This window comes from Megalops cyprinoides, chromosome 2 (assembly GCF_013368585.1).
Source record: "Megalops cyprinoides isolate fMegCyp1 chromosome 2, fMegCyp1.pri, whole genome shotgun sequence".
In the NCBI taxonomy this organism is placed as follows: Eukaryota; Metazoa; Chordata; class Actinopteri; order Elopiformes; family Megalopidae; genus Megalops; species Megalops cyprinoides.
Window position 1 is genome coordinate 5,076,582 of NC_050584.1, and position 19,098 is coordinate 5,095,679.

General features: G+C 41.1%; 1 gene segment (V, D, J or C); it reads left to right on the plus strand.

The window, feature by feature from the left end:
• The first annotated feature begins 13,370 nt into the window (after nt 1-13,370).
• Nucleotides 13,371-14,869, plus strand: LOC118773078. The segment is given in 2 exon segments: nt 13,371-13,402; nt 14,546-14,869. A coding segment is annotated over 1 exon segment (243 nt).
• The last annotated feature ends 4,229 nt before the right edge of the window (nt 14,870-19,098 follow it).

Below are 19,098 nucleotides of genomic sequence, written 5' to 3' on the forward strand. Positions count from 1 at the left end.
TTTGTACGGCTCTCTAACACTGTGTGAACACACAGCTACCACCACTGCAGTGTACACTCTGACAGTAGTAATCTCCTGCATCTTCAGCCTGGACTCCACTGATGGTCAGAGTGAAGTCAGTCCCAGATCCACTGCCACTGAATCGAGCTGGAGTCCCTGACTCACGGGTGCTTGCACTATAGATGAGGAGTTTAGGAGCTTCTCCAGGTTTCTGCAGGTACCAGTGTAGGCAGTTGTTAGAACTCCCACAATTAGCGACAGCACTGCTGACTTTACAGCTCAGTGACACTGACTCTCCTGGTAGAACAGTTTTCACTGCAGGAGTCTGAGTCACAGTGTACTGCCCTGTAATTTCTGAAAATCAGGAAACAAAAATAAAACAATAAATAAACAAATGTTATTAGGGCATAATCACTCAGTTTCATGAAGCCAATATTCTTTAATTGAAACTTCTGAATTTATGTATTAGATGGTTTGCCATTTTTTAAAATAAATAATTAAATAAATAAACCCCTCTCACCTTGAGTGCAGAAGGCAACTGCCCAGATGAAGATGGTGATAAAAGTCATTGTTGTTGTGGGTTCTGTTGCCATGAAGAACAGCTCTCAGTCATGAAGTGTTAAACTCACAGGACTATAAACACTCCCAGAGCACTGAAGCATGTGCTGCCAATGCAAAGTGTCTCCTCTATGCAAATGCTCTTCCTGGGTACAGTGGACTTCTCACTAGGTGTCCTGATGGAGTCAGCACACATGGTAATAACTTTCCTGCTACTGTTTTACCACACTATGAATAGTGATTGAAATGTTGTCTCTCGTGTCACTATTTCCAATGACTGAATGTATACTAATATATAACACTTCCATTAGGGAATATGAGCTGCTTTGTGTCTGTTTGTCTGTACAATAACTCCTCCGCTGATATTCATGGTTATGTAGAACAAAAGGTTTATTTTATCTTTTCAAATAAATTACATTGTGATTGTTGAAATAGCTGGTTAATTGAATATCACTCAACCATGAACCAAAGACAAGTAAAAGACAGTAAACAGTCTATATATATATACACATGTATTTAAAAGCCTAATCTGTGTCAGTGTGTTTCTGAGGCAACTCTACTACATGATGGTTGATTCTGATGGTTATTCTGACTGAAACGTTTATTCCTGCTGGTAAATCCATGGTTTTCTCTCCTTTTCCAGCACTTTTAATCAGCTACAGCAGACACAAGGTCATCAGACAGGTCACCCTCCTTCCTGGACGTTTTAACTCTGACTCGGTACATCTCAGGATGGAGAGCAACATTTAGCCTATGTTTGGAGACATTGTTGCGGCTTTTCATATATTCATGGTTAGTGTTGTTTTGTTTTTAAGTATCATTTTGAGGATAACTTCACGTTATGTTGAGAAAGCCCATCATGGCAGTGGTTAGTAGATATAATCTTAGCTGGAGAGATGATCTGTATCTTTGGATGCTGCAGCAGCCCCATTGTGACGTTAGCTGCACATGTTAGAATGTTCAGATGTTCTGTCCGTGTTAGTCAATGAAAATGTTTTTGAAGTAAAATCACAAACATCTCAAAAACAATGTTTTGGTATTGATACAAAAAGCACAAACAATACAAGCCCACACCAACTGAAGTTATTGGGAAAGTTGTGTAGGTGTAGCTGAAAAGCTGCAGGAGTTACATACATAATATCGCACACATTAGCATCACTAACACTTTGGAAGTCACTCTGGATAAAAGCATCTCCAAAATGACAAAATGTAAATGTAATATGTTTGTTTTTAGTAAAGGGAGGGCACCAAAAGGAAATGTGAAACCCTGTTCTTTGGAAACGTATTTGGCATATTATCCTTGTAATTGTTTGAAAACCATGTGTTATTGCATTTAGCTCGACTGGGCCATAACTGTGTGTGTGTGTGTGTGTGTGTGTGTGTGTGTGCGTGTGTTTATATATGTATAATGACTTGAAGGAACCACTGAAGTGTTCAACTGAGCGTTAATGTATTAAGTGGCATGAAAACTTGCACAAACTGTCGTTATAAGTGTAGTTGATTCAATGCATGAGTACAAAGATCTAGGAATGACTTCAATCTGACCACCAGTGGAGTCCAGACTGAAGATGGGAGAGATTACAACTGTTAGAGTTTACACTATACTGGTAGTGATAGAGTGTTCACACAGTGTTAGAGAGCCGTACAAAATCCTCCCTCAGTCAGACTGCACTGCTGCAGCTGGGACCTACTGCAGGTGCTGACGGGAGTCAATGACACCAGACACACCTCTCTGGAGTAGATGATAAAGAAATAAGAGAGACAAGAGGTACAATTATTCAGCATAATCAATATTCTTGTTACATCTAAAATAGGATATGTTCTATGAGAGAGTCATATTTTATTACCTCCCAGAGTTACATTTTCAAATTTCATGCATTTATTAATGTGTTTATATTTTCTTAAAAGCTGCCAGAAGTATCATCTCATACTACTGAGCATATGTCAGTTCCACCTGGATGGTAAAATACAATTCATTTTACATCATATTTGTATAATTCTTCATTTGTTATTGTAGTTTCTGAGAGAAAAGGAAATTCCCTCTTTACTGAACCCATCAGGTCAGAGCTTATCAGCCCACTCCCAATGCCTGGGTCCTACTCCACTCCAAGGCCCTCATTTGTCAATGGTTTGTACATATCAATCTGTGAGTAAACTGTGCGTGCGATCATTTCAAAGCAAAGTGTGAGAGGAGTCCACGAATACATGTACAGCAGCATATAACATAAAATATTTTCATGTAATTCAGTGTGCTGTTGAGATAGTTGTACTTGTTCCATATACTAAAGTTGAGAATGAGACAGTAATACACAATTTGAGATGTCTTTTGTGTGAGTATATTAATCCAGTAAATCTATAACAGGTCTTATTGATTAAGATGGTCATGTGTTTCTTTCCCCTTCCAGCACTTTTAATCAGCTGCAGCAGCTGCAGGGACCTCAGGCAGGACACTCTCCTTCCTGGACATTTGAACTCTGACCCTGTTACATCTCAGCATTCTGAGCAACATTTAGCTTGTGTCTGGAGTCAGTGGTGCACCTTTCCATGCTTTCTTTGTTCTTCTGTGTGCAGTTAAATTCTTCCAGGGTGGCTCGCCATATCATGTCGGAAAATCTTCACAATTAAACCTCCAAATCTCTTGCATGAGCCAAAATAATAAAAAAAAGACCTGACCTGTGCATATAAAACAGGCAGTGATTTGTTCGTTACCTTAAAACATACATAACTATCATGTATATTATCCTTAATAAAATTCTATTTTTTGTAATTTGTTTCAAGTTGTTTCCATTGCAAGATAGGGTTAAAAGGTTCTAACATTCTCACATTTAATAAGTTTAACACTCAGTAAAATACTATTCTTTTTCTTTCACGGTAAGCCAATTCACTGTATGTTACCATTGTTGTCTACTGCAAACACAGCTAAGTATTTGAAATACTCTCACAACATTACTGTGGTAACTTAAGGTGGAAAGATCAGGCCAGATGAACTTGAATGGGTTTTTTATTGACTGCTCTCAACTCAGTGTAGGGACCACATACATACACAGCATGGGGAACGTGCTCTACCCTGCTTCCCGAATAAATGTAACTTCCTCAGAACAACAGCCATGCATGGAAAATATTCACAGCGCCCTCTAATGACGCCTGTTATTATGACCCCAACACTATAAGTACCATATCTTACTCACAGTACCACAATTACATTAATTAAATAACTAATAAAATGTCTCTCTCTCTCTCTCCATATATTACAGTTCACTGTACTAAACTGCACAGCTTTAGAATGAAAAACGTATGCGCTGCTTCAGAACTAAATGCCCATGCGCCAGTTTTTAATACGAAACGAGTATCACATGAAAATAAACACATTCAATTGAAAATAATTGTAATATAAATTGATAAACATTCTAATGACAAACGTATAAACATTCACCATGTTTCATAACTTAACCATCATACTAGGACAATTTACGTCAGCTAGCTTTCAGCTGCGTCAGCGCAATGGTCTCTGATTCAGTGTCACTGCTACTAGCACTTAGCTTCCATTCGCAGTTTAAAACAGTACTGAAAAACTCAGCAAATGAAATAAAACACAGTTTAATTTATTTCAGGTCAGTTTGATTAAATAAACTGTCAAATAACTAAACGTAAACCACTGTCTAATTTTAATTTATACTAGTGAAACCAATGCAGCAGTATCTAATAGCATGTAGCATCCTAGCATTTATACGCGAATTGTACAATAAAACTTACCAAATAAAATCTTTTTACAGTTCAGTTTCAACCTATTAGTCAGTCAAACTGGTGAAGTGGAGTGGGTTTCTGAGGTAAACTGAAGCTAATTTTTTGTTAACTGGTGGTTAAATTTAATATCAACTTTCTCTGGGTTCAAAATCATAAGTATCTCTCTCTCTCTTCAGGGTAAAGCAGTCTGAGCAGTTCATACCGCGCGCTCTCACTCAGCTGATAATGGAGGGGGGGTTTCCTGCCCAAGCTCCCGTTTCATTGGCAAGCATGAGACTGGTATAACTGGGTTACACGTTATCCTGCTGGAAGTAGCCATTACAAGATGGGTAGACCATAATCATAAAGGCATGCACATGGTAAGCAACAATATTCAGGTCAGCTGTGGCATTTAAACAATGCTCAATTGGTATTAAGGTGCTTAATGTGTGCCAAGAAAATGTTCCCCACACCATTACATCATCACCTCCAGCCTGAACTGTTGACACAAGGCAGGAAGGATCCATGGATTCATGTTGTTTATGCCAAATTCTGACCCTACCATCTGCATGTCGCAGCAGAAATCAAGATTTGTCAGACCAGGCGATGTTTTTCCAATCGTCTCCCGTCCAGTTTTGGTGAACCTGTGCCTACTGTAGCCTCAGTTTCCTGTTCTAGCTGGATGCTGGATGCTCCTGTTCTAGCTAGCTGGATGTTTTTTGTTTTTCGCACCATTCTCTATACACTCTAGAGACTATTGTGCATGAAAATCCCGGGAGATCAGCAGTTTCTGAGATACTCAAACCAGCCCGTCTGGCACCAACAATCATCCCACAGTCAAAATCACTTAAATCATACTTCCTACCTGTTCTAATGTTTGGTCTGAACAGCAACTGAACCTCGTGACTATTTCTTCGTGATTTTATGTATTGAGTTGCTGCCAGATGATTGGCAAAGAGTATAGAGAGAATCACAGCATAACTGATGTGTTCTCTTTTGCTTAGGCAATTGTTGTTTGCATTTTGTTTGTTTGTGTTGTACGTTGTTTTTTTTTCCCTTTTTTCCCTCTCATGGTTAATTTAGTGTTATTAGTTGTTGGTATTTCCACTAGTCACGGCTTGGGTGAAATAAACCACCATCACCTCATCCAACCTTTTGACTTCATCAGTTCTTTTTATTATTGCCTCTCGGTCATCCCACGACAGTCTGTAATATATCACATTATCTATTAAGCTCTCTTAAGATTAAAAAGAAATGAATATTTGATTAACAACCTGAACAATAAATAATGTTAATCACACTGTGAATGTGAACACTGGATCACTGTGGTAACTCTGACAGTAGTAATCTCCTGCATCTTCAGCCTGGACTCCACTGATGGTCAGAGTGAAGTCAGTCCCAGATCCACTGCCACTGAATCGATCTGGAATCCCTGAGTGACGGGTGCTTGCTAAATAAATGAGGAGTTTAGGAGCTTCTCCAGGCTTCTGCTGGTACCAGTGTAACCTGTCTCCATGAGAATCTTTGTATACAGCACTGCTGACTTTACAGCTCATAGTGACTGTGTTTCCTGACTGAACAGTTTTCACTGCAGGAGTCTGAGTCACAGTGTACTGCCCTGCAGTTTCTGGAAATCAGAAGAACACAAAGAAGTGATAATAAATTAATTAACCAATTCATTTTAGACAATTTAAGCATCTTCTCCTCATTTAAAACTAAAATGTGAATGAAATAAATGAAAAATAAAATGCAAAACCATCTCACCTTGAGTGCAGAAGGTGAATGCCCAGATAAAGATGGTGATAAAAGTCATTGTTGTTGTGGGTTCTGTTGCCATGAAGGACAGCTCTCAGTCATGGAGTGTTAAACTCACAGGACTATAAACACTCCCAGAGCACTGAAGCATGTGCTGCCAATGCAAAGTGTCTCCTCTATGCAAATGCTCTTCCTGGGTACAATGGGTATTTGTAGCAAAGCAGTGCTGTGAACACAGGCTTGGTGCTGTGTGCTGTGATGGAGTGAGAGCAACAGTTCAGCATCTACAGACCCAGAACAGCAGGGTTAGACAGAAAGCAGCTCTTTAAGGAGTTTTACAACATTTTAGCTTTACTATTGTTCTCATGGGAATCAGTTTCTATTCTCTTATTTGGCAGGGGTCACATATTTGGGTAGTAATCAGGCCTTGGGGAAATATGCATCTGAAAGGAAAATATCCGCTGAAAGGAAAAAAAAGTCAGGGCTGAGTGTGAAAATATTTTGAGAGTTGCGACAATTTTGTCTTGAGTGCAAAAGCAAGAATAAGAGTTATAAACAAGGCATATTTAGCCTGAAGAGCTCTAACTCCTATAGAGAAGCCGTCAGAGGCAGTCAGCTCCACCTTTTGGCACACAAAACGGTTTTCCCGGTGAGACAGAGGTGCAGAAGTGGTTCTTCTCACTGAGTTACACTATAGCCATGTGTCCGTATTGCAGACATCAGATTCAGAACCCTCGCGGTTTTAATGATCAAAGCCGAGCAGATGTTTCTGAGACAATAAAATAGTTCTGGAACCATTATGAGCCTCTTCTTACTTTTGCATATGATGTGTGGAGAAGCTGGTCGACAGTTCTCACAAAAATGAGCAGAAAGAGCCAACATTCAAAATACAACTTTTTTTAAAAGACAACAAACAAAAGAAATCAGATTGAGCACACAGTCAGGTGAAAAAAGCAATCCTCCTACTTCCCACCCATACACCTGTATTTAATAGGCCTTTACTAATAAGCAGGTGAAGCTCATTAACTAAAGGACTGGTTCACATAGACAAAGACAATGTTCTCTTGGCAGTTAAACCTGTATGAAATGGAATCATGAGCTCAGTTATTTACAAGGTTGGAAATGGAAGACAACAATCCTTATATGTTCAACAAGTGACAATAAAACATCCCTGCATCTCAGCTTGCCTGAAGGACATTTCACAGTGGATGGTGGACCACCAGCTAAAGCTGAACCTGGCAAAGACTGAGATGATTTACATTCCTTCCAGGTCCTCCCTGTTTCAAGACCTCACTCTCAGCCTAGACTCTACAAGCCTTTCCACCAATAGCTCTGCCAAAATTCTTGGCGTAATGCTTGATAGCCAAATGTCGGGCATGCAGATTCTTTCTGTACAACATCTGAAGAATCCGCCCCTCACCTCACTGTGAATTTTACACAGCTCCTAGTTCAAACTACAATAACTACACTGTACCTATAATGAACACATTAAATATGTAGACACATTAGTTAGGTGTAATTGACACAATAGATACAGAGATGAGCTGTTGTTGGATCTGTGTGGGAGAGTTCAGTGTCTTGATTGCCTCGTGGTAAAAAATGTCCCTGAGCCTACTGGTCTGAGCTTTGATAATACTGTACGGTACTGTTTGCAAAATGGTAGCAGTGAAAACAGTTTGTGGCTCAGATGGCTTGAGTCATGGATTATTTTCCTCGCCTCCCTCAGGCAACACTTGAGGAAATGTCCTGGAGGGAGGGGAGTTCGGTCCCAAGGATATGCTGGGCTGATCACACCACCCTCTTTAGTGCTTTGCGGTTGAGGGCGGTGCAGTTCCCACACCAGGCTGTGGTGCATCCAGTTAGGATGCTTTCGATACCGCAGCTGTAGAATGACCTGAGGATGCGGGGGCTCATGCCGAACCTCTTCAGACGTCTGAGGTAGAAGAGGCGCAGCTGTGCCTTCTTCACCATCTTTTCTGACTGCTCTGTCCATGTGAGGTCCTCAGTGATGTGCACACCAAGGAACTTGAAGGAGCTGAGCCTCTCCACAATGGTGCCGTTGATGGTGATGGGGGTATGTACTCCTTTCTGCTTCCTGAAGTCCACTATCAGCTCCTTGGTCTTCACTACCTTGAGGGAGAGGCAGTTTTCCTGACAGCAATGTGTCAGGGCACTGACTTCATCGCGGTATGCAGACTCGTCGCCATGGGAGATGAGACCCACCACTGTTGTGTCATCAGCAAATTTCACAACAATGTTGGAGCTGTTAGTGGAACCACAGTCTCAGTGTAGAGGGAGTACAGGAGAGGGCTCAGCACACATCCCCAATGAACCCTGGTGTTGAGTGTGATTGGTGATGAGGTGATACTGCCCAGTATAACCACCCGGCGCCGGTCTGACAGGAAGCTCAGGATCCAGTTGCACATGGAGTTGTTCAGGCTCAGGTCACGTAGCTTGCTGTGCAGCTTTGAGGGAACTATGGTGTTGAATGCTGAGCTATAGCCCACAAACAGCATTCTCACATAGGTGTCTCTCTTCTCCAGGTGGGACAGAGAAGTGTGCAATATCAGGGCTATTGCATCATCAGTGGACCTGATCTGACTGTAGGCAAATTGCAGTGGGTCCAGTGTGGTAGGCAACATGAAGCAGATAAAGTCCTTAACCAGCCTGTGCAAGCATTTGCTCACCATGGGGGTCAGAGCAACAGGAAGCCAGTCATTTAGACATGGAGACACTTTGGAGTTCTTGGGTACAGGAACGATGGTTGATGATTTGATATTAATGATATTGATATTAATGTCTGTGAATTCTGTTCTCCTGAATGAAATAATTTTGTTAATGGCAAAATCAGTTAGTGGTTACTACTTAGGGTTGGGAAGACTTAGGGTTGGGGTTAGGGTTAGATTTGCAGACTTTCACAGGTTGGGATTTTCTCCTGAAATCACTGATGTGATATTTGACTGCAGTGCCACCTAGTGGATATGGTTGATCAGAAAGAAGGGACTATCCACATTTTCTGATTGTTGCAGGCTCACACTTTATATGGGAAAACCAACATATGGACATTCTGGTATACATCACAGGCATGGTGCAATATTACACTGTAAAACTTTTAATGTCAGCTTCACAGATTCATCCCTGGGAGTGAGAAATATTTGTTTTGAAATTTTATTTGATTAAATAATTTGAGTAGCATTCAGGTAAAATTAAGAGATGAATGCTAGATACTAATAATGATTCTATTGTTTTCAAATTTATTCTGTATCTTTATGCTACATTTCATGGAAACATTAAATATGACAAACTTCTGTGCCTTTTATTTATGTTTTTTTCCCCATACACTGTGTCTGGTGTCATTGGCTTCGCCCTCAGCACCTGCAGTAGGTCCCAGCTGCAGCAGTGCAGTCACTGTGCAGTCTGACGGAGGGAGGTTTTTGTACGGCTCTCTACCACTGTGTGAACACACAGCTACTACCACTGCAGTGTACACTCTGACAGTAGTAATCTCCTGCATCTTCAGCCTGGACTCCACTGATGGTCAGAGTGAAGTCAGTCCCAGATCCACTGCCACTGAATCGATCTGGAGTCCCTGACTCACGGGAGCTTGCTGTATAAATGAGGAGTTTAGGAGCTTCTCCAGGTTTCTGCTGGTACCAGGACAGACAAGGCTTATAACCACCACAGTCACCATCTACATCACTGCTGGCTTTACAGCCCACAGTGACTGTTTCCCCAGGTTGAACAGTTTTCACTGCAGGAGTCTGAGTCACAGTGATCTGCCCCATGGTTTCTGTAAAAAGACAGGTACATTTTTTTAAATTATTCACAAAATGAAAAAAAAAGTCTTATTCAATTAATCAGTGTTTAGTCATAATTTATTTTGATGGTGCTTTCTTCAGAAAATGGCTTCCAAAAAACTAATGATGTATCAATATCATAAAGTAGACTAACAGTAAAAGTAGAGTAAGATCGATTTTACAGAATATTCTACAGTTCTCTTACCCTGAATGCAGAAGGCAACTGCCCAGATGAAGATGGTGATAAAAGTCATTGTTGTTGTGGGTTCTGTTACAATGAAGAACAGCTTTCAGTCATGAAGTGTTAAACTCACAGGACTATAAACACTCCCAGAACACTGAAGCATGTGCTGCCAATTCAAAGTGTCTCCTCTATGCAAATGCTCTTCCTGGGTACAGCAGGCACTTGTAGCCAAGCAGTGCTGTGAACTTGATGTAGAGGAGTCCATAAAATAGTTACAGTAACATGAAATGTTTGTATATAATTCAGTTCTCTGTTGGGATAGTTGTACTTCTTCCATATATTAAAGTTGAAAATGAGAGAGTAATGCACATTTTATAAAGTAAATATTAATCCAGTAAATGTACTAAAGGTCTTATTGATTAAGACAGTGAATGATTTCAGATGGCCATGTCTGTCTCTTTATTTCCAGCACCTTTAATCAGCTGCAGCATCTGCAGGTCCCTCACACAGGTAACCCTCCTTCTCGGACGTTTGAACTCTGACCCTGTTACATCTCAGGATTGGGACCAACATTTAGCTTGTGTTTGGAGTCAGTGGTGCACCTTCCCATGTTTTGTTTGTTAGATTTGTTTTGTTGGTTTTGTGTAGAGTGAGGGCCCCAGTCTGAGAGCCTATTGCAGGCTGGCTGGAACATTCAAGCATGTGCTGCCAATGTAAAGTGTCTTCAGGCAAATGATTGCAAAAAAATAGGTCAATAGATTACAAACATTTGCTTTCAGGCACTATATCTGTGTAAACCCTGTGAATGTTCACACACTGCGTAGACAGATATGTGCTTCATTGATTTCTCCCATAATTCCTCACTTCCTCTCTGTGGTGCTGGGAGGGGCGGGGCTGGCTGCACAGGGGCTGGTGCTGAGGGTTTTCACTGCTGGAGTTTGCGCTTCTTCCTTTCAGCTCCCTGGACAGCAGCCGAGCGCCTCTAGGGTCAGAGGGCCCCTCAGCAGTGCTGGCACAGGCATGAAGACATTGCAGCACTAATTTACCTGATACACACCAGCCTAAGCACAGGATTGGCAGAGCTAGCTGTGAATGAGCCAATCAGGGGGCAGGGAGAATGTTCTCTTTAAGAGAGACAGCCCAGCTGAAGCAGCTTTACTAAAGTGGTCCCAAGAGCTTTGTATAATTCAAGTGCATGTGGACCTTGTGAGTTTGGTTATTTATCCATGTCGAAGTCAGTAAGATTATCTACCCCATTAGATAAGATAATACCAATTTCCTCTTTAAATTGTTGTAAGACAACAGACCAGTAGTGCAATGATACAGCAAGCTATGAAGCTCATCTCTTACACTTCTGTGGAAGGATTCTGGAGGGTCCAGAACAGCCATCTTTCCAGGACACACCTCCTCAAACCATGACAAATTTCATATCATACTTCAAATATAAACAGGGACCTCTAGTTTTCATCAAAAACATAAGCTAATCTGTGTGCACATAGTCTGTTATCTCAATCAAAAGCTACTGGGACCTAAATTGCGAGCACTGAAAACTATACCATTAACACTACTGAATTACACAGAATTACACTACTAGCCCACTGAGACCTACACTACCGCCCCACTGACACTGAGACCTACACTACCTCCCCACTGACACTGAGACCTACACTACTGTCCCACTGACACTGAGACCTACACTACTGCACCACTGACAGTGAGACTTACACTGCTGCCCCACTGACACCGAGACCTACCCTACCTCCCCACTGACACTGAGACCTACACTACCGCCCCACTGACACTGAGACCTACACTACCTCCCCACTGACACCGAGACCTACCCTACCTCCCCACTGACACTGAAACCTACACTACTGCACCACTGACACTGAGACTTACACTACTGCCCTGCTGATACTGAGACCTAGACTGCTGCCCCACTGACACTGAGACCTACACTATTGCCCCACTGAAACTGAGACCTACACTACTGCCCCGCTGATACTGAGACCTGCACTATTGCCCCACTGATACTGAGACCTACACTACTGACACTGCCTCACTGTCCCAGGAGCCTCCAGAGGAGCAGAGGCTGTTCAGTTTGTGATGTAGCTGAACTTGTATATTGTGCAGCTGTAACTGTTGTGTAGAAGTGGAAATTCTCAGGACACCTGTTGCTCTACTGCCCTCTGGCGGTACGTTTTTCTCACTTCCTCGTGAACTGTTTGGAATCTTCTGGACTGCTGGTTGTGTTTTCTGTGATTCCCGCTCTGCTGCTTCTCTCTGGAGTTTTTTCTGTAATATGGGAATACGCAGCATGTATCATTATTAATGTGGCGGAACAGTTACTGACAAGGAATCTGTGGAGGAATACCATGACTGGATCTTCTGTGGCCCACTCTCTGTCGTGATTCACACATATAGCCTAATGATGGTGCGATAAACGGGGGAAGTAGTGTTACAATTCTTAGTATAGTAATCATGTTTAATACCGCTGGATGAGGTGTCAGAAAGTTGTGTTTTTAGGGAATGGCGTATTCGATGTGAACACCGACATCGATGAAAATCGTAAAAATAAAGTAAGCGAAAAAGAAAGCGATAATGTCGGAAATAATGCATATTTTTGTACCTTCATCGAAAAAAAACGAAGTGGCAAATGAAACAATTTAAAAGAGACTATTCAGAGCTGAATCACTGATAAAGATTCAGTGCTGAGTCTGTTTATAGTTTAATGCATCAGTTGTTCGCAGTGAGAAACGCAGACGCTGTAGCGCAGGGAGGTTTTTGTACAGCCAGTCAATCAGAGTCAATCACTGTGGTGGACTTTCGGCAGCGGCACCAAACTGGAGATCGGCAGTAAGTTTACAGCGATTTCACTCTTCATTTCGCCATTATTATGAACTTGAAAGCTCATATCAATGAATGATCGTTAAATTTTGCTTGGTTATTTTAGCAAATACTATTTATAATTGTAGCAACCAGAATACATCTTGCATCTGTCGAACGATGTGTAGGCCTACGTTATTCCCAACGCTTTACTTTTCTGGAGAAACTAGGTCCAAATTATTAAAATGTTGCGCGATGCATGTGTTTACTAACACATACATACGCAGTTTAGGTGGATTGAGTTGAAGAGCACGCAATTCGAAGCCTGATTATTTATTTATTTATTTTTATTATGGGTTTTACTTGACTTGTATGCATAGAAAAAACACGCCACTTCGTTTTCCAAGGATGACGAAACTTTTGTAGGATAAATTCATTTTGCCACTTAAATCTTTTGGTTTCTTCTCCGCGCCGGGCGAGAGGTTTTTGTGCGGGACACTAATAGGAACTGAATCACTGTGGTGCACTTTTGGCAGCGGCACCAGACTGCACGTTGGAAGTAAGTATTCCGATTTAAAATAATATTCAATAACCAGCACACGTAGTGATTATTTTCCCTGCAAAGGATAGTTTGTTTTCTACCTCCAGGATTTCAAGTACAAACAGCGCTTTGTGTGGAGTACGTTAGGTTGTGTTTATTATGCCATCCGAAATGGAGATAATCATAGCGCTCAAATTAATGTGAATAATGCTTATAAGGACAGTGACAACATTTTGGTAAAGCTCTGTTATCTCGATCTCGTCCATGGAGCGAACACGTGTGTAAATAGTTGGGTCTTTTCTGTGACACGTTTTGCTAATACTGAATTTTCTGGTAATGCACAGATAGGCTATTTCTTACAAAGATCTTACGAAGTCAATCATTTTCTGTACGCGTTTGGTGGTAGACTGTCAGATGAAGTTTTCCCAGAGAAAACAAGCTTTTAAAGTATTGAGTTAAAACATGCTTTATGTCTTTCTGATTACGGGTCCGTTTTAAAAGAAAGCTCGGTTCGAGTTTTTTACTTCTGTGAGCAAGGGGAGACTTTGCGTTTGCGTTTGTGGTTCTCCGGATTTTCGACGAAATATTTTGCAAATAAGTTTTACATGAAACGTGTCTGAAAACGAAAATAACTTTAGACAGAACGTTGATTCTTAGTGCGTATAACGTTTCCATTTAAATTTTTTTTTTCCTGAAATTAAATCTTCTCATCTTGTTCCTAATGATGAGAAAGGCTTAATCTTACCAAACTGTTGCATACAGATATTTTGGTTATTTTCAACAAGGCAGAAACTTTTTGAAATCACATTTGATGCATTTGTAAAACTGGTCCTGGAAGTAATTTTTTCACTGGCCTTTAAAGATGATCTGCAAAACATATTGGTATCTGTAAGATTGCAGTAAAAGTGTACCAGGCTACATTACACACTGCATCGGAGATCATATATTACGGAAAATATCCTGTACAGAATAGATATTACATTCATCTGCATTTATACAGTCAGTTTGTCTCTGTGTTTGTGTTTTATTCTACAAGTTCTACATTTCTTTAGTGTTTGAACTTAAAGAAAATAAGAGTCTCTTCTCCATCTCCTGTAGTCCCGTGTTGAGTCTGTATTTCCTCCCCTCTCTCTGACCTCATGTCTCTGCTGTTTCTCCCAGAAAACGTCTCCCCCACCCTCACGGTCCTGCCCCCCTCTAGCGTGGAGCTGTCCAGCAAGAGAACGGCCACGCTGATGTGCCTGGCCAACAAGGGCTTCCCCTCAGACTGGACGCTGCGCTGGAAAGTGGACGGTAGCAGCAGGAGCTCGGAGGCGAGCGGCGGGGTCCTGGAGAAGGACGGCCTGTACAGCTGGAGCAGCACCCTGACTCTCTCTGTGGACGAGTGGAACAAGGCGGGGTCACTGACCTGTGAGGCCACCCAGGGCTCCCAGGCTCCGCTCACTCACACACTGAGGAGAGAGCAGTGTTCTGAGTAGCACCTCACACACTCCTGTGTAGAGCAGCTGAATGCTCTGTTTTTACTCTCTTCTGCACTCAGCTCTTCTCTTTCTTACTCACTGATTACTTGTAGACTAACAGTGTGCTGTGCTTCAGCTCCTGTGTGAATCCATTCTCCCGACTGAGCTTTTAGCAGAACAATCTTTCATGTGCCCTGACTTTGATCAATATTAGATATATGTGTCTGTGTGTGGTTTGATGCTTAGATGCTGTTATTATTGTAATAGGGAATAATAAAGATTTCTTCTTGAGTCATAAACTCTTTTATTCTTGTCTTTATTAATACAAACACAGGGACAGATACACTCTTTGTACTGGTGAGATAGGAGGGTAAACCTGCAGTTTAACTGAAATCATTTGGAGCCATCAGAGGAGTGATAGATGTCTGAAATCAAAGGTGTGTGTGAACTGCACCCCTCCCCCATGTCCATTGACTCTGTGGGAGTTATGATGATGAAGGAAACCCTGTTTTGGGGGAATTATTGCTACATTGCCATTACATACAGCTTAACACAATGGCGCCGGGAGGATAATGAACTCACTTACACAATTCTCTCCAGCTGCCATCTCCAAGCATGAATAGAAGGAGTCTAAGACACCATGCATTTGAGATTAGCATGATATACGGTACAATTTAATGTGAGAGGATTATTATTCAATGATTATAAATTTTTGAAGAATGCCAGAATGTTTGTGCAGTTGAGCTTACATTTGTAATGGGTGAATAATATTAGTTTTTTAACATTCCTTATTGCCCTACGACATTCTATTTTGAATCAAGCATCATTTAAAATGTGCATAAAAATTTACAATTGATTTAAAGTACAATGTTTTAGCATTAGACCTGTGAGTGATGTGTAAATGCATGAGGTAAAATAATGAATTTAGCAGGTGGCTGGAGGCCTGAGCAGTGAGAGGGGTGTATGGCTATATTAGCTGCTGCTTCATGATGTACAGTGTGCTCTCAGCTCACACTAACCCCCATGGGGACGGGGGAACATCTGGTGACAGTGCTGCTCTATTCTGGGAGTAGCAGAACCGCCCTGCCTATGCAAATCTGAGTTTCACCCCCACAGCTCACAGTTTCACAGTTTCACTACCCAAAATCCCCTGGACTGGGGCAGCTGTGTGGGGGTGGGCTGTTTTCACCTCTCTAGAGGAGGGACAAGTTAAATTGATTACATTTTTAAAACATATTGTTCAACAAATAGTATTAACTAAGTAATTAATGATCCATACACATGTTATAAAGACATCAAAACAAAATAAATATATTAGCTGTATAACAGCAGAAAATCTGTATCCATCTATGGTTTTGCTGAGTCAGCCCAATATCACAGTACTTACACAGTGATCTGGGTAGTATTTGATAACCAGCAGAGGTCATATCAACTACGCAGCAGAACAAGTCAAATCACACTGATCACACTCTTTTCTCATCTTAAATATGTTTCTATGCATCTTCCTTAGCGTATGCAATTATATATGCAAGATCAATTTCCTGTTTCAGTCCCTAGAGTGAAACAAAGTGTAGAAATGACAGTCAAGGTGTTTCCTCTTGTAACTGAAGCTGCTTTAAGTGTCTGGTTTTGTAAATGATAACTTTTATATTTTCCAAATTTCACATGATAAAATATGTCTTTGGTCTTCAAAGAAGTATTCATTATTCCAGTCTGAAAGCAAAGTTTGCTCAAATTATGTAACTGAATAAATTATGGCATGTAATGTTAAGTAAAATGCAGTTCATCTGAGTTACATTTCAGCTGATTCCAAGTGCAATATTTTTGCTTTTAGAGACTTTCTGTTTTGTTATTAGATGTATAAAATCAGTTGTTTAAACCTCTACAAATAGCATGGTCCACAGACTGTTGTTCCTCTTATCCTGTTGGGACACTGACTGAAAATTCTATCCAGCCCAGATTGAATTGATATATTATACTGTACTTCGCTGAGTGTGTTTGTGCTGTAGAGCTGCACAGAACTTTACTTTTCTATCACTTCACTCCAATGTGAGAATGAAGTAAAGCCCTGAGATTCTCACCATGACTCTGACATACATGCCAACCCCACTGATAGGCTTGCTGTGTCAGGACTATTCCTGCTGCACCTGCAACCCATTTCAAAGGAATCCTTTCCAAAAGCACCCACCCCCTGAGGGTACTTTGCAGTTCTGAAATCTATGAATACTGTGTGTAGTAGGGTAATACTGCATGTAGTGAGCCACAAACACTGCAGAATATTTTATTATTTATTATTATTAATCAGCATCAATCAGCTTGAATGATTCTCCATTTTTTGTTGTCTCATTGATCTTCTGTTTACCTCAATACTGCTGTGAAACGTTTGATTTGTGTTCGTTATAACGCTGCCCTGACGATCATAAGGAGCAATGAAGAGTGAATGGATATTTGCTGTATGTGTGCTCTTTACTGCAGTTATTTTGCACAGTATGGATTCATGCCAGAAATGAAAGTTGTTGTGTTTGACCGGGGGGATATACTGGATATACAGGTTTCGAAAGGAGCAACTGTTAACACATACAGATAATGGATGAAGAAAGACAAACGCAATGTCACACAGGTGGGAGTTGGGTCACTGCGTGCAGCCAGGACAGCATGGACACGATGGCATGGATACTCTGCCTTCTAATGGAATCAGTGGACCCAGAAAATGCAGCCACTGAGGTTTCCTCTTGCAGCCATGCTGGCTCATCACAGCAGACTCATACAGGAACAGTCTGCTTATATATACACCTTGAGAGGACTGCTGTTTTAAGAGTTTTCTGGAACAGCAAATCTCTACATATTCTCCTTTACACATTCTCATCTGACAGTGTTTGTGCCAAGAATCATTTGGACATTAATCACTTTGAGTTGTGCTTGTAAAGGGAGCGTAGCTCTTCTTTCTCTGGCCCAAGCACATGGTTCCGTTCCTTTAGTCACTTTGAGTGGTGGGATATCAATATGACATGGCTGTGTATGATCACTGTCGTCACTCTGTATATTTTGTGGTTACCGAATGGGTACTAGTGTTCTTGTCATGAGATTGCAAACGAAAAACAGAGTTCAGTCCTCTGCTGACATCTAGTGGAAATTACAGCTTTACTACTTCTAGTACTACAACGTAACGCGAAGTTGTGTGAAACTAATTGTCAAGGCACAGGCACGGACTCAAACGCAGACCAGGAACTTTCAGGTTCCAAGAGTTTTATTAAGAATCTCAGGGCAAGTTCGGTGTGACAGAATGGGCAGGGTCAAAAACCGGAAAGGCAGTCCAAGGCAGAACAAACAAGGAGCAGGGATCAAAACAGGAATAGGCTGGGTCAAAACCGGGAAGGCAGGCAGATCAGGCAACCAAGGCAGGATGGCAGGCAGAGACCAGGTAGGCAGTCAGGCAGGAGTCAGCACGAGCTCAGCAACACGTTCAGCTTCTTCCCGGATGCTGTGAGACTGAGAATTCTGCAACCCACTGAACATTACAATCATTACTCCACATCAGGGTATTATTACTCCATATCAGGGCATTGCTGCAATTGACTGATAAACTTTGCACTTTTGCACTTTAAGACTGTAATCTCACAGAAAAATGCTGCTTCCCAGAAAGATTGCTGCTTCCCATTGAACAATTTCGCTGCTATGACTTCCACTGTCTATCTTTTAGATTTCCTGCTCACTTTATACTCATATTTATATATTTATTTACTTATTTTATCTTTAATGTTTTTTTTTGTGTTCCTCTTGATTTTATTATTGCTTGTTCTCGATTTTCATTACTATTATTGCTACCACCGAACCAGACCTGAGTACCTCATTTCATTACCTGTCATGTACAACATGTCCTGGAATGCCAATAAAATATCCTTATCCTTATTTGTGACAGTAAGTCTGAACGGAATGTTGAGTATTCTGCACTGCATTTGTGTTTTTTATGGGAGGGGCACAGCATCAGAGAAGAAAATAAAATAAGATGCGAGGATTCCCGAGGAAGTGTTATCACAAAATGATTTCCGTCTCAAACAACGGGTGCTTAGCTTAATAGAGTTCTCATAACATCATGTCTTCTATGCTAACATGAGGAAAGACAAGATTTCACAGACAGGAGAGAGCTAGAGAGAAAAACTGAGTAAGTTATCATGAAAACATCTTCTTTTATATGTCAACATGAACAGCTGTGTGTCTTTGATTTTTCAGTGTGTGTCTTGGTTTGACACATAA